This window comes from Coturnix japonica, chromosome 10 (genome assembly GCF_054131305.1).
Source record: "Coturnix japonica strain WE chromosome 10, WE-NBRP24, whole genome shotgun sequence".
NCBI lineage: Eukaryota > Metazoa > Chordata > Aves > Galliformes > Phasianidae > Coturnix > Coturnix japonica.
Window position 1 is genome coordinate 20822582 of NC_140672.1, and position 13739 is coordinate 20836320.

General features: G+C 52.5%; 2 protein-coding genes across 2 annotated transcripts; both read left to right on the forward strand.

Moving 5' to 3' along the window:
- Window positions 1-1499: 1499 nt before the first annotated feature.
- Window positions 1500-3416, forward strand: LOC146759502 (uncharacterized). The gene is made up of 4 exons (XM_085510728.1): window positions 1500-1698; window positions 1773-1854; window positions 2242-2436; window positions 2817-3416. The coding sequence occupies exons 1-4, from the start codon at window positions 1633-1635 to the stop codon at window positions 2837-2839; spliced, it is 366 nt and encodes a 121-aa protein (XP_085366854.1). The 5' UTR covers window positions 1500-1632; the 3' UTR covers window positions 2840-3416.
- An 809-nt stretch (window positions 3417-4225) lies between these two features.
- Window positions 4226-13394, forward strand: LOC146759503 (uncharacterized). The gene is made up of 6 exons (XM_085510733.1): window positions 4226-5337; window positions 6179-6277; window positions 7194-7356; window positions 12221-12322; window positions 12409-12472; window positions 12833-13394. Exon 1 carries the CDS (start codon window positions 4427-4429, stop codon window positions 5225-5227), a length of 801 nt encoding a protein of 266 aa, XP_085366859.1. The 5' UTR covers window positions 4226-4426; the 3' UTR covers window positions 5228-5337; window positions 6179-6277; window positions 7194-7356; window positions 12221-12322; window positions 12409-12472; window positions 12833-13394.
- The last annotated feature ends 345 nt before the right edge of the window (window positions 13395-13739 follow it).

The window sequence follows — 13739 nt, forward strand, 5'->3', positions numbered from 1 at the left end:
CCATACCAAGCTGGACCCAGATCTTCTGCCAGTAAACACTTCTGAGCACCCTCTTCTGGAGGTGAACAGCTCTGGAGGAAGGTGCTTTCAAATGTCCACAAAGTGATGTTGATTGTCACACAGTAGCACCCATCACTTGCCTCCTCCATAAATCAGTTACAGTCTTGTTGGTGAACCTGAAGACAAAAGGTCAGCGCGCTGGGACAAGCAGCCACACACCAGTATCACAGCATCACAGAATGACCCAGGTTGGAAGGGACCTCAAGGATCATGAAGCACCAACACCCCTGCCTGGCAGGGCTACCAAACATACACCTTTACTAGATCAGGTTGCCCAGGGCCCTGTCCAACCTGGCCCTGAACACCTCCAAGGACGGGGCATCCACAACCTCCCTGGGCAGCCTGTTCCAGGGCCTAACCGCTCTCCTAGTAAACAACTTTCCCCCTTACATCCAACCTAAATCTTCCCTCTTTCAACTTAAATCAGTTTCCCCTTGTCCTGCTATTACCAGCCCCCTCCTCATCCTATGTGGAACACCAGTGCCAGCAGTGCGGCCGCCATTTTAGAACCCTCTCCATGTCACCTTGGTCACCGCTGCCGCGCGCAACACACTCGCCTCTGAAAGCTGTGTCAAATAACAGCCATGTCGGCAGCTAAGAGGGCGAGGATAGACGTTTGCCCAGGTTCAGGCGGGAGGATGGAGCTGGGGGCCCTAGGAGTGAGAAGGAGGAGGGGGCCCGCCATGACCACCAGGCAGAGGATGGGTAAGAGAGCCATTTTCCATCGTGCCTGGACCAGCCCCGTGACCACCACCCATGTGGAGCCAATGGAGGTGGATCCACCTCCAGATGAGCCAATGGAGGTGGATCCACCTCCAGATGAGCCAATGGAGGTGGATCCACCTGCAGAGGAGCCCATGGAGGTGGATCCGCCCGCGGCATAGCTGGCCTGGCACCACACCACCGTGCCAGGCCCCGCGTTGGCATGGTCACAGCTCCACCGTGGCTGGTCCAGGCGCTGAGCTCCTTACCCGCTGCACGGCCCCCGCCCCCTGCATTAGCTGGGTGGCATTTTTGTAACATCTGTTCCTCCTTTGGGCCTATTCTGCAGCCACATTCTGTGGGCCCCCAGTCCCATCTTTACCCTGTTTGTTCCAGTCCCTGTTTCTGTAGTTGTTTTTTGGGTTTAGTTTAGTTTTAGAGTTAGGTGTAGGTTGTTGTTAGTATTTTTGAGTTAGGCATAGGTTATTTTTCATGTTTTCGAGTTAGGCATTGCTTATTGTTCACTTTAGTGTTAAGAGTAGGTTAGGAGTAGGTTTAGTGTTAGGAGTTGGTGTTTTCCTGTTAGGAGTTTGTTCCTCTTCATTCTTTAGTGTTAGGAGTAGTTGATTGTTCCCATAGTAGAGTTAGGCATAGGTTACTGTTGGTACTGTAGGGTTAGGCGTGGGTTCCTACCAGCAGCTGGCAGCAAACAGCGCTCGCTCGGTAAGCACACGTCTGCTTTCTCCCCCGGAGCCGTGAGTGTGACTGCCATGAGAGCGGAGGTCTGATGCCATCTGCGAGGGATGGGATTTGCATCCGGTGGCTTTTCTGTTGCAGAATGTCCAGCAGCAGAGCGTGAGTGGCCGTGAAATGAAGCTGGGCCTCAGGAGAGCAGTCTGGAGCTGCGTCACGAGCTTCCTGCATGGCCAGCGCAAGGTAGGTGTGCCTTACTGTAAGCGTGCGCTGAAGCAGTGTTGGTTAAGCACGGCTCATTCCTCTGTCTGCAACAGATGGGCTTTCTGCGCGCTTTATTGCTGTGGCCGGCATTGAACAGCACAGCAGCAGCGAGGCCTCGAACATGTCCACAACCAGGTACGTGAATGTGAGTAAATTTAGCTGTGTGAATGATGTTATTGTTCATATTAGTAAGGCAGTATTCACATGTGTGTGATGGTTCTCAGGGGTAGGTTTATTCTTGCCTGGTAAATTTTCCCTTCTTTGACACCCACCCGTCCTCTCTTGCTTCTCTTCCCCTCACCTGTAAGTGCAGCAATACTGAAGGCTGAGGGCTCTTCTCCGAGGCAGGCGCTAAAGGGCAACTGAAATGCAAGTTTGATGTCCCTCTTTCTTCTTGGGTCGGTAGCCCAAGGTGACCAAGCTTCAGAGCACTTCTCTAAGTCAGCCTGGAAATGTTTCTAGCAGGAAGTAACTCCATCACAGTGCCTGAAAGTAATGATGCCTCTTTTTCCCCCCTCACAGCAGGCAGCCTCCATAAGAGAGCAGTAGAGCAGCAGGCTGTCTGTGCTATGGCTGCTGAACTGCATTTCTGGCCACCTGAGATCCCTGAGCCCATGCTAATGAAGAACATGCTGCGCTACGGACTCTTCTATGGAGCCGTTTTGCAGCTTCTCTGTGCTGGCCATCATGCTGCCAGTTTCCAAGTCCCCAAAGGCAGTAAGTGGTGCTCTCATGGGCTGGGAGAAAGGCATGGGCAACGGGCTGGGAGGGAACCATCTGTAACTGTTGCCAGCAGCCTGGAGGTGCCAGCTCAGTCTTATCCTGCGGCTGCTGCTGCACACTATGAGCTGCCAGGCAGAGGGTCCACCCGCCCGTGCAGGGACCACCTTGCAGGAAAGGGCTTTAGGCTCTGGTTTGTGTGGGATTTGGGGAACGAGACAGGGGTGGAGATTCTTATGTGCCCGACTGTCAGGAAGGTGGTTCCCAGTTCTGGCAGCCCAACGTGCCCAGGAGGGTGACTTGAGCTCCCAAAGCGAGCCGTCAACCAGTTGTTAGCTGAGAAGGTTCCCTGAGTGTTTCTGAATTGATTCTTGTAGGACTCGGAGAGTTTGGGGACTGAGACTTGGGAGAGAGTGAAGAAAGCCGAGGCAAGGGAAGCGCTGCTCACCTGAGGAAGAAAGCCGAGAAGGAAAGCAGAAAGCAAGGATGATGGCCTGAGCAAGAAGCTACAAAGGACAGCAGAACAACCTGCAGCGCTTCCTCGGAGGTGGCACCAAAGGCAGCTGACTGAACAGTCCAGTTTACCGGCACAGCCGTGCTTTCCCTGTCATGGACGGTGGAGATGTAGGAAGTGAACTGGACAGGAAGGGCTTGTGCTGTGTTAGAAGCAAAGAGGGCTTCACCTGTGCAGGACTTGGTGTATGGCAAGAGCTGGAGATGCTGTGTTCCTTCAGGGTGTGTCTCTTGAGGTCCAGGGCCAGTGTAGGCTTAGGTTGAATTAGGGCTGGCTGGGACTGGAGAGGGAGGAGGTGACGTAGCCCCGGGGTCAGGCTTCTCCTTGGGTCTGACTGGAGGCTGAGTGACTGATTGCTAAGCGGCAATCCTGGGCACTGGGGTTTCATTTTGGGGTGTGGGCGGGGTAATAAATAGAAGCCGAGTCCTTTTGTACGCAATAAAATTGAAGCGAACTTTCTAAACCTGGTGCTGCCTCTTTCAGTAGCTGGTCAGAACGTCCCTCGCTCGGGCTGGCAATCACAGGGCGATGAAGCGGCCGGCTTCACATCTCTCCGTTGACATGGTGCAGGTTTTCCTACGTTTCCTTGTTGGTCTTCCCAACCTGTGGCCTTTCAGCCAACCCGTAAGTGCTGGTGACAGGCTGTGAGCATCTCCTTACTCTCTGAGGTCCGACAGAAAGAAACCAGAGGAAGGGAAGCAGCCCGGCAGGAAGAAGGGTGTCCCGTGCTCAGCCCCTTGAGTTGGCCTCTCTTCCCTGAGGGCTCCTTCAGCTTCTGATGCACCGTGTGCTGCTGTTTGCCCTGGAAAGCCCAGCTGCACGCTGGCAGCCGTGGCCTGTGCATCAGCCTCCCCTTGAGGCCCAAGGAGTTGTTTGTTTTTATGTATTCACTATTGGTGTGGCATTTTGTTGTTTTGTTCTGCTTTGAGATCAAGGGGTAATTTAACACCATTGGAAGTCATTGGGGTTCAGGAGTAGCACATGTAGAATTTTGATCATGCAGCAAGTTGTGATTCCTACTGTGTTAAAGAACTGGCACACACATATACGCCTGCAGCCGGAGCTTGATTGACTCTCGTCAATACGGCCTTCCAAAGCCCGGCCCTGGGGAGTTGTCCAAAAATTTTCCAACCTTTTGTATTACCTAAGTTTATTTTAAAGAGACAAGGAGGAGTAATCTCTTAAAGGCTTTTTTAAAGGCATTGGACTAGGTTTTGATTATCACGTCTCAGGAAGCTTCTGCAATCCACCTAGTGCTAATGTGATACATCAAGAGCAGATGACACAAGAGATTCAGGCCTTGCTGCCAGTCTTTTACGAATCAGAACTTTGTTTCATGTTGCCAGATATTGTGGTTTCCTTTTCAGGGGATTCCTTTGCTGTATAATAAGAAGGCCGAGGGCATCCTGGCCTGCATGGGAAACAGTGTTGCCAGCAGGAGCAGAGGTGATTGTCCCCCTGTTCTCAGCACTGATGAGGCCGCAGCTCGAGTGCTGTGTTCAGTTTTGGGCCCCTCAGTGCAAGGAAGACATGGAGGCCCTGGAACGCGTTCAGAGGAGGGCAACAAAGCTGGTGAGGGGTCTGGAGCACAGGCCGTATGAGGAGCGGCTGAGGGAGCTGGGATTGTTCAGCCTGGAGAAGAGGAGGCTCAGGGGAGACCTCATTGCTCTCTCTAACTTCCTGAAGGGAGGCTGTAGTGAGCTGGGGCTCGGCCTCTTCTCTCGTGTCATTAATGATAGGACCAGAGGGAATGGCTTCAAGCTGCGACAGGGGAGATTCAGGCTGGACACTACGAGGTATTACTGCTCAGAAAGGGTGGCCAGGCACTGGAATGGACACAGGGAGGTGGTGAAGGGAAGGGGACGAGGGCGAGGAAGGAAGGAAGGGGAAGGGAAGGTAAAGGAAGGAAAGCGAGAGGAAAGACACGAAATGAGACGTGAATTTTGGGTCCTTTTCCGGCAGCCGCCCCCCCCCAACGGGCCCCAGCCCGGCCTGAGCCACGTGACAGTGCCAGTGCCAGTGACAGGAAGTGCTTCCTGCAGGCGGCGGAGAGCACTTCCGGGCCATGGCGGCATGGCGGCCATGAGCGGGGCCGGGAGGAGCGGGCTCTGTGCTGCGAACGGGGTCGGGCCTCGGTGCGGGGGCACGGAGGGGCTGTCGGGGGAGGAGCTCGCGGCGCTGCCGGCACCCAGAGGCGGCTCCCGGGCGGCTCCACGGTCTCGCTGTGCTGCGGAGTCACCCGGCCGGCCCCAAAAGCCTGGAGGCAGAGCCTGAGCCGGCCCCGGCCCGGATCGTGTGGTGCGGCTCCGGCCGTGCTGGGCTGTGCGGCAGGAAGATGACTTGCGGAATCAAACTCTATAACCCAAAGATGGGTTCTAAAGCAGGTATGTTTATTCCAGCGTTGCGCAGCGCCGGGTGCAAGCGGGAGAGCTCCACCAAACTTGCACACCGTAAGGAGAAAAGTGTGTTACAGATATAGGTTAAGCTAATACGTAATCAATAGTCTCCTCCTCAGTTTGATTACATATTCATTACATTCCCTAGGACCCCATTCCCCGCGACCCTTGCCGATGTTTTGGGGTGAAATTCTTCTTCTGTTTTCTTCTTGGTGTTATCTGCTGCTATCGTTCTCCCATGTCAGCATCATCTTGCCCGGGGGTATCTAATCCTTCTTCTTGTCAGAGGTCTCCGGACAATTTCTTCTTATCTTTATTGCCCTCTTCTCTGGTTTTATTTTGACTAAGTGTCTGTAATTCCCCCTATCCCTGCACTTTTAAATGTAAACTATCTGCAGTTACCCTTTGTCTCGGTTTCAGTGAAGTTCCCCTTTCCCTTTCTATAGCAAAGTGTTACCTTGCCTCCATTTCAGTCTTTGGGTCCCCAGGGAGGCTCTCCCTGGGGGTGTCCCGATTCGAAGGCAGGATTCAATCCCGCCGCAGCCCGTCCATGGCAGGCAAACGCTTCTCTCCTCTGCTCTTGGGACTCAGCAGTGCCAGGGGTTTCACAGCGCGCGTGTTGCAGTGGCTGGCAGCCTCCGTGTGTTTTTCTATTGCATACAGGATCCCATGGTGGAGCCGCGTTAGCAGCAGACGTTGGTGTCTTGTGGCAGGAGCAAGGGCAGTGGAAGCGCTGCCCAGGGCAGGGCGGTGGTGACTGCCATGAGAGCGGAGGTCTGATGCCATCTGCGAGGGATGGGATTTGCATCCGGTGGCTTTTCCGTTGCAGAATGTCCAGCAGCAGAGCGTGAGTGGCCGTGAAATGAAGCTGGGCCCCAGGAGAGCCGCCTGGAGCTGCGTCACGAGCTTCGTGCGTGGCCAGCGCAAGGTAGGTGTGCCTTACTGTAAGCGTGCGCTGAAGCAGTGTTGGTTAAGCACGGCTCACTCCTCTGTCTGCAACAGATGGGCTTTCTGCGCGCTTTATTGCTGTGGCCGTAGAATTCCCTCTTTCTTACCATCTGATCTGTGAAGGCTTTTGTGTGGGAAGGTTTTGAGGAATGAGGGAGTAGAAATTGCTTTAGTCACGAGTCATCTGGAAAGGTTTCACAGAAACGGTGACATTTGCAGAAGGAACGTATTGGCATTGGCAGTTGTGCCAAATACTCACTGGGATGGAGAGGAGGGAGTACCTGCAGAAGACCGTTCTCTTCTGGTTTTGAGGAAGCCGGGCAGAGCTCAGATTGCAGCTTAAGCAATGTTCTTTTGTCACACTCTGTGTCCTGTGTTGCATTCTCTCCTTTCGATTCCAGTTCTCCTGACAGGTTAGGCTTGAATTCAGCATAATATCTGCTTCTCCCTGGGTTCAGGTTCTTTGGGTCTCCTGCCTGCTTTTCTCCCTTTTCTTAATGGAGAGTGGAGTTTCTACCACAGAGCAAAGTTTTGTGATTGACAGAAACAAATATGGAACATATTAGATGAACACAGCTCTGCATTTTTTTCTTCCTCCGAACAGCAAGGGACTCCTGTGCTCTCATTAATATCATCAGTGAGTAGATGCTGCCTTCTGCTGGAGCCTAAAATGCTTTCTGCAGTTGAGTGGTTGGAAACATAGGGTTTTAACTTAAAATTGTTTGTGCAGGGTGAAGGTTGGGAATACAATTAGAATACAGTTACACAGTGCTCTATCCCCAGCACTTTCCATCATTTTTCTTAACACAGCTTACGGTTCATTTCAAAACAAACTAACAAAGATGAACTTGGGTTAGCGTAGCCCGTTTTAAATGATCCTTCTGTGTCTTTTCCAGGCTGGTAGCAGAATGGAGACTTTCCTGAGGCGCTGGGGAACAGACACAAGCTTCATTTGAAGGCTTCAATGAAATTCTGCCCCAGCAGTATCTGTGGTCTTTTGATGCTAAGGAGCTGGACGTAAAGGATTCTTTGACTATTGCCAGATCCAGGCTGCTACAGGTATGTCACGGTTTAAACTAAAAATCCACCTGCGTCCGTGACAGGGACTGTGGGCCCAGCAGGGGCCCTAGGCCGAAAGGAAAAAAAGTTAATTAGGAAAAGAAAACAGCAGCAACAATCTAAGGAGGCACACTTATTTACTAAATTACTATATCAAAATACAGGATAACACAGTATAATACAATATAATTGAAAATTGAGCTAACGAATCAAGCAAAATAGGAGAGAGAATGAGTCCCGAAACTGAGAGGCCTACTGTAAATCTAGGCGAAACGGTGAAGGCTCCCACACACTCCCCTGAACGCCAGAACTCGAAAGACGTCAGTCTAGCCTGCGACAGAGTTAATATAGTGTCCAGGTCCCGTGACCTCGTGTTGTTCTCTGGGAGATGTAGTCTTCTTCTGTAAGTTGCAGATTCAGTAAAACTATTCATGCTTTATATGATGTTATGATGTGGAATACTGATAGCAAAATTACAAAATTATTAAACCATGACAAGGTAATACTTGCATTTCAGTCAGTGTCTGAAGAGCAAAGTTCATTAAGGCTGGCGGTTCTGTTTTCAGGATGTGTGAGAGAAGCCTTATGTATCAGTTAGTATTTGGTTACTGTGTTGGTCTTCACTTTCTTCTTTGCAACCAATTTACACGTTTCTAACGTTAAGATTCTGCCAGCATAAATTTTTTGGCTAACAGTGTTTTTGTAGTCCTTGACAATGTGATTTGCGTGTGTCTAAAGAGTGAGCAACTAGAAAGCAAGGGAGAAAAGAACCAAATATCAGCGGATGGTCAAATTACTGAGTGGAGCAGGTTTTAGCTGCTTTTGGGTTCTCCAAGTTATACTCTACAGCAAAACATCGTATTTCTAGCACAGAATGGTACGGTTAGGTAAAGACAAAGTACGTTGTTAGTTTGAATGTCTAAATACAAATGTTTTCATGAGTGGTATTTCTCTTTTGTGGCCTCTCCACATTTTCTTTGTGAGCGGATGTTATTATTTGCTATGAAAGTTTGAGAGTTTAATATTAAAAACGAGTGTAGTGTGATTGCAGGTGCTTTTAAGTACAGTAGTATTTCAGTACAATAGTCTTGCTGTAGAAGCAAAGTAGTAGGTTGTAGTTTCAATGATTCCATGTGGGTGCCCAGCCCAAAGTGGGGATTCCCTTATGAAAGGAGGGGGAGGGTGAAGGAGGCCGAGGGCCCTTTTCTCGGGGCCAGCTCTCTGTGCCCTCTTGCTGGCCGGAGAGAAGGGCTGCCCGCTGGACACAGGGAGTGCCTTGTAGCTCCCGTGCCGTGCCCTGCCCTCCAGCCCCCTCCTCATCCTATGCGGAACACCACTCCCAGCAGCACAGGTGCCATTTTGGAATCTTCCCCATGTCACAGCTGTCACCTTGGTTGCTGCGGCTCCACCCGACTCACTCACCTCTGAGAGTGCTGGGCAGGTAGCAGCCATGTCCAGCACGAAGCGAGGGCGAGAGGAATGTAGTGAGGATTTAAGTGGGGAGAAGGAGCTGGGGGCCCCAGAACCGAAGAGGAGGAGGGTGCCCGCCATAACCATCAAATGGAGGAGGGGGAAAGGAGCCCGTTTCCATCATGCCTGGACCAGCCCTGTGACCACCACCCATGTGGAGCCGATGGAGGTGGATCCCCCTCCGGAGGAACCGATGGAGGTGGATCCCCCTCCAGAGGAGCCCATGGATGTGGATCCGCCCGCGGCATAGCTGGCCTGGCACCACACCACCGTGCCAGGCCCCGCGTTGGCATGGTCACAGCTTCACCATCGCTGGTCCAGGCACTCGGCTCCTTTCCTGCTGCGTGGCCCCTGCCCCCAGCATGAGCTGGGTGGCATTATTTAACATCTTCTTCTCCTCCACCTCGTTGCTCCTCCGGTTCTGTGGGCCCCCAGTTCCTTCTTCCCCCTGTTAGGTTAGGTGTTTGCTCTGTTCTTTGTTTTGATGGTAGTGTTAGGTTAGTGTTAGTGTTCAGTTTAGTTTTAGCGTTAGGGATAGGTTCCTGTTTGTTCTTTAGAGTTAGGCATAGGTTCCTGTTTGTTCTTTAGGGTTAGGTATAGGTTTCTGTTGTTATTTTAGAGTTAGGCGTAGGTTAGTGTTCGTACTTACAGTCAGGCATTGGCTGCTACACTCAAGTAAAAGTAACCGCTGCTCCTGGGTAAGCACACAGTGTTGCCATCAGGGCTCAAGCTCAGGCAGCCAGCTGACCGGGGCAGAATTTGTGTTAGACGCTGCTCAGTGACAACACCCAGAACAAAGTAGCAAGGATGTGAAGTGCAGGAGACTACTTGCGCTTAGCACATTCTGTCTGCTGTAACAGCATTACTCAAAGATTTCTAATCAGGCCAAGATCTTTGTGATGCAGCAGTTTGTTCATTACTGCCATCATGGGCGCACGACCCTACTGGCGAGGAATGGAAGGCCCTATATGCTGGCCCGACCCTACCCGCAGGGAGGTGTGCTCCCTCCCCTGGGCACGGGTCAGGGACATTGCTGGGAGACTTCCCAGTCTGATCTGCCCTTCTGTCTACTATCCCCTGCTGATAGTTCAGGCTGGCAGTGAAGAAGTTAGTAAAAAAAGCCCGAAGGCTATCAAAGATGATTTCAGGGGACTGGGGCGGGTAATCGAAGGAACAGGTGTGCGGGTGGTTATTGCATCTGTACTTTCAGTGGCAGGGAGGGATACTGAGTTGGACCTAAAAACCCACCTCTTAAACAAATGGTTAAAGAGTCGGTGCAGACATAGGAGTCTTGGTGTTTTTCACCATGGGGCAATTTATTTGGCTCCTGGCATGACAGCTACAGACGGAAGCAGCCTGTCTCAAAGGGGTAAGAGGGTTCTAGCTGAGGAACTGTCAGGACCCCACCAAAAACCTGCAGCCTGACTTGTAAAATGGTTACACAGATATAGGTACACCTCATACATAGTCAATGATGTAAGGAAGGACACTGGACACACCTTCGTTGGCTCCACAGCCGCAGTCCAACACGGCGCCCAGGCCCGTCGATCCATTCCTTTGCTTGCTGCCAGTTCCCACAGGGAGTCCTCATTCAGACACCTGAAACAACAACGCACACAAACACATCAGGCAAACAACAGACACGCACACAAACACAAAACGCCCTCCTCGGATCCCGCCACTCACCCTTCCTTTGCCAACTTCTCTCGCTCACCTTCAGGGCAGTGCCAGCCCCTTCAACCCGATCACAGAATCACAGAATGACCCGGGTTGGAAGGGACCTCAAGGATCATGAAGCACCAACCCCCCGCCTGGCTGCGGGGCTGTGGCAGCCGGTGTGGCTGGGTGCAGCACGTGGGCATGTGGGAGGGCCTGCAGCAGGGATGTGGGGTGTAATCAGAGTGACTGGAATTCCAATTCAGTCAGAGGTCTTAATTGTAGGTAAGGGTTGAATCCGCCGAGGTGCCGCACAAGGAGAGGCGCTGGGTGCGACTATGGAAAGCAGAGCTTGTGTGTCCCAGGAGGCAGGCGTAGTCAGGTCCCCTTTGGAGCCTGCCGTTGCTGGTGCTCAGCTCAGGAGCCCCGTCAGGAGCTGCTGCGTGCTGCGTCTGTGTCACGGACTTATCTAGATCAATATGATTGACTGATCAATCTATGATCTCCAGATGATGTTATGATGTGAAATACCAATAGAAAAAATACAAAACCACAACAGTATGGCAGCCCAAAAAGATTCCCTTGTGGAAGAAGGGGGAGGTTGAAGGAGGGTGAAGGAGGCCGAGGGCCCTTTACTTGGGGCCGGCTCGCCTGTGCCCTCTTGCTGGCCAGAGAGAAGGGCTGCCCGCTGGGCACAGGGAGCACCTTGTAGCTCCCGTACCATGCCCTGCCCTCCAGCCCCCTCCTCATCCTATGTGGAACTCCAGTGCCAGCAGTGCGGCCGCCATTTTAGAACCCTCTCCATGTCACCATGGTCACCGTTGCCGCATGCCTCTGACAGTTGTGGCAGTTAACAGCCATGCCTGCTGCAAAGAGGGCGAGGGTTGAAGTTTCTGGTGGGAGGATGGAGCTGGGGGCCCTAGGAGTCAGAAGGAGGAGGGGGCCCGCCATGACCATCAGGCAGAGGAGGGGTAAGAGAGCCATTATCCATCATGCCTGGACCAGCCCTGTGACCACCACCCATGTGGAGCCTATGGAGGTGGATCCCCCTCCGGAGGAACCGATGGAGGTGGATCCCCCTCCGGAGGAACCGATGGAGGTGGATCCCCCTCCAGAGGAGCCCATGGACGTGGATCCGCCCGCGGCATAGCTGGCCTGGCACCACACCACCGTGCCAGGCCCCGCGTTGGCATGGTCACAGCTTCACCATCGCTGGTCCAGGCACTCGGCTCCTTTCCTGCTGCGCGGCCCCTGCCCCCAGCATTAGCTGGGTGGCATTATTTAACATCTTCTGCTCCTCCACCTTGTTGCTCCTCTGGTTCTGTGGGCCCCCAGTTCCATCTTCCCCCTGTTAGGTTAGGTGTTTGTTATGTTCTTTGTTTTGATGGTAGTGTTAGGTTAGTGTTAGTGTTCAGTTTAGTTTTAGTGTTAGGGATAGGTTCCTGTTCGTTTTTTAGAGTTAGGCATAGGTTCCTGTTTGTTCTTTAGGGTTAGGTATAGGTTTTTGTTGTTATTTTAGAGTTAGGTATAGGTTTCTGTTGTTATTTTAGAGTTAGGCATAGGTTAGTGTTCGTACTTGCAGTCAGGCATTGGCTGTTACACTCAAGTAAAAGTAACCGCTGCTCCTTGGGTAAGCATGCAGCTGGTTGCTCACCCCGAGCAATGAGTGTGACTGCCCTGACAGTTTGATGACATCTGCGATGAACTGAATTTCCCTCTTGGGACTTTTCCTTTGCAGAACATGGAGGAGCAGAGCGTGAGTGGCTGAGAAATGGAGCTGGGACTCAGGAGAGCAACACGTGGCTGTGTCCCAGAGCTCCCAAAGTGTGGCCATTGCAAGGTAGGCGTGCCTTACCGTAAGCGTTGTTCAAGCACAGCTCCTGGCACTGTCTGCAACAGATCCGCTCTCTGCGTGCTTTCTTTCAGTCGCTGGTGTTGTGCAGCACAGCCACGGCACGGCCCTCAGTGCGTACGCGAGGAGCGTGAAAAGGTAGGTGGTGAATTTTCATCTTGCTAACGCTAGGATTAGGAATGGTGAGCATTCCTAAAAGAGTGGCCACAAAGGTGTGATCTGCCTCGGGGAGAAGTTGATTCTGGCCTCTTCAGCTTTTCCCTTCTTTTCTGTCCACCTGTCCTTTCCAGCTCCTCCTCCCCTCAGCTGCAAGTGGGGCAGTGCTCGAGTGTGAGGACTCTTCCTTGGCATGCGGTAACAGACAATGCAGATGTGACTTTTGTGTCCTTCCTTGTTCTTGGGTTCGTAGCCCAGGGATATCTTGCGAGCAGCTCTCTAAGTCAGACTGTGCTGGCAGCGTGCGTGAGTGAAATAGTGCCTCTTTTTTCCCTCTTGCAGCAAGCTTGCCGAGGCAAGGCAAGCGCTACTCAGCTGAGGAAGAAAGCCGAGAAGGAAAGCAGAAAGCAACGATGAGGGCCTGAGCAAGAAGCTACAAAGGACAGCAGAACAACCTGCAGCGCTTCCTCGGAGGTGGCACCAAAGGCAGCTGACAGAACAGTCCAGTTTACCGGCACAGCCGTGCTGTCCCTGTCATGGATGGTGGAGATGATGGAAGTGAACTGGACAGGAAGGGCTTGTGCTGCGTTAGAAGCAAAGAGGGCTTCACCTGTGCAGGACTTGGTGTATGGCAAGAGCTGGAGATGCTGTGTTCCTTCAGGGTGTGTCTCTTGAGGTCCAGGGCCAGTGTAGGCTTAGGTTGAATTAGGGCTGGCTGGGACTGGAGAGGGAGGAGGTGACGTAGCCCCATGGTCAGGCTTCTCCTTGGGTCTGACTGGAGGCTGAGTGACTGATTGCTAAGCGGAAATCCTGGGCACTGGGGTTTCATTTTGGGGTGTGGGCGGGGTAATAAATAGAAGCCGAGTCCTTTTGTACGCAATAAAATTGAAGCGAACTTTCTAAACCTGGTGCTGCCTCTTTCAGTAGCTGGTCAGAACGTCCCTCGCTCGGGCTGGCAATCGCAGGGCGATGAAGCAGTCGGCTTCACGTCCCTCCCTTGACATGGTGCAGTGCAGGTTTTCCCCCGTTTCCTTGTTGGTCTTCCCAACCTGTGGCCTTTCAGCCAACCCGTAAGTGCTGGTGACAGGCTGTGAGCATCTCCTTGCTCTCTGAGGACTGACAGAAAGAAACCAGAGGAGGGGAAGCAGCCCGGCAGGAAGAAGGGTGTCCCGTGCTCAGCCCCTTGAGTTGGCCTCTCTTCCCTGAGGGCTCTTTCAGCTTCTGATGGATGCACCGTGTGTTGCTGTTT

Excerpts from the sequence above, each read along its gene's own strand:
- LOC146759502 (XM_085510728.1), top strand. The coding sequence starts at position 1,633 with ATGAAGCTGGGCCTCAGGAGAGCAGTCTGGAGCTGCGTCACGAGCTTC. Across the intron at positions 1,855-2,241 it reads TCGAACATGTCCACAACCAG|CAGGCAGCCTCCATAAGAGA; the intron begins GTACGTGAATGT and ends CCCCCCTCACAG. Across the intron at positions 2,437-2,816 it reads TTTCCAAGTCCCCAAAGGCA|GACTCGGAGAGTTTGGGGAC; the intron begins GTAAGTGGTGCT and ends TGATTCTTGTAG.
- LOC146759503 (XM_085510733.1), top strand. The coding sequence starts at position 4,427 with ATGAGGCCGCAGCTCGAGTGCTGTGTTCAGTTTTGGGCCCCTCAGTGC.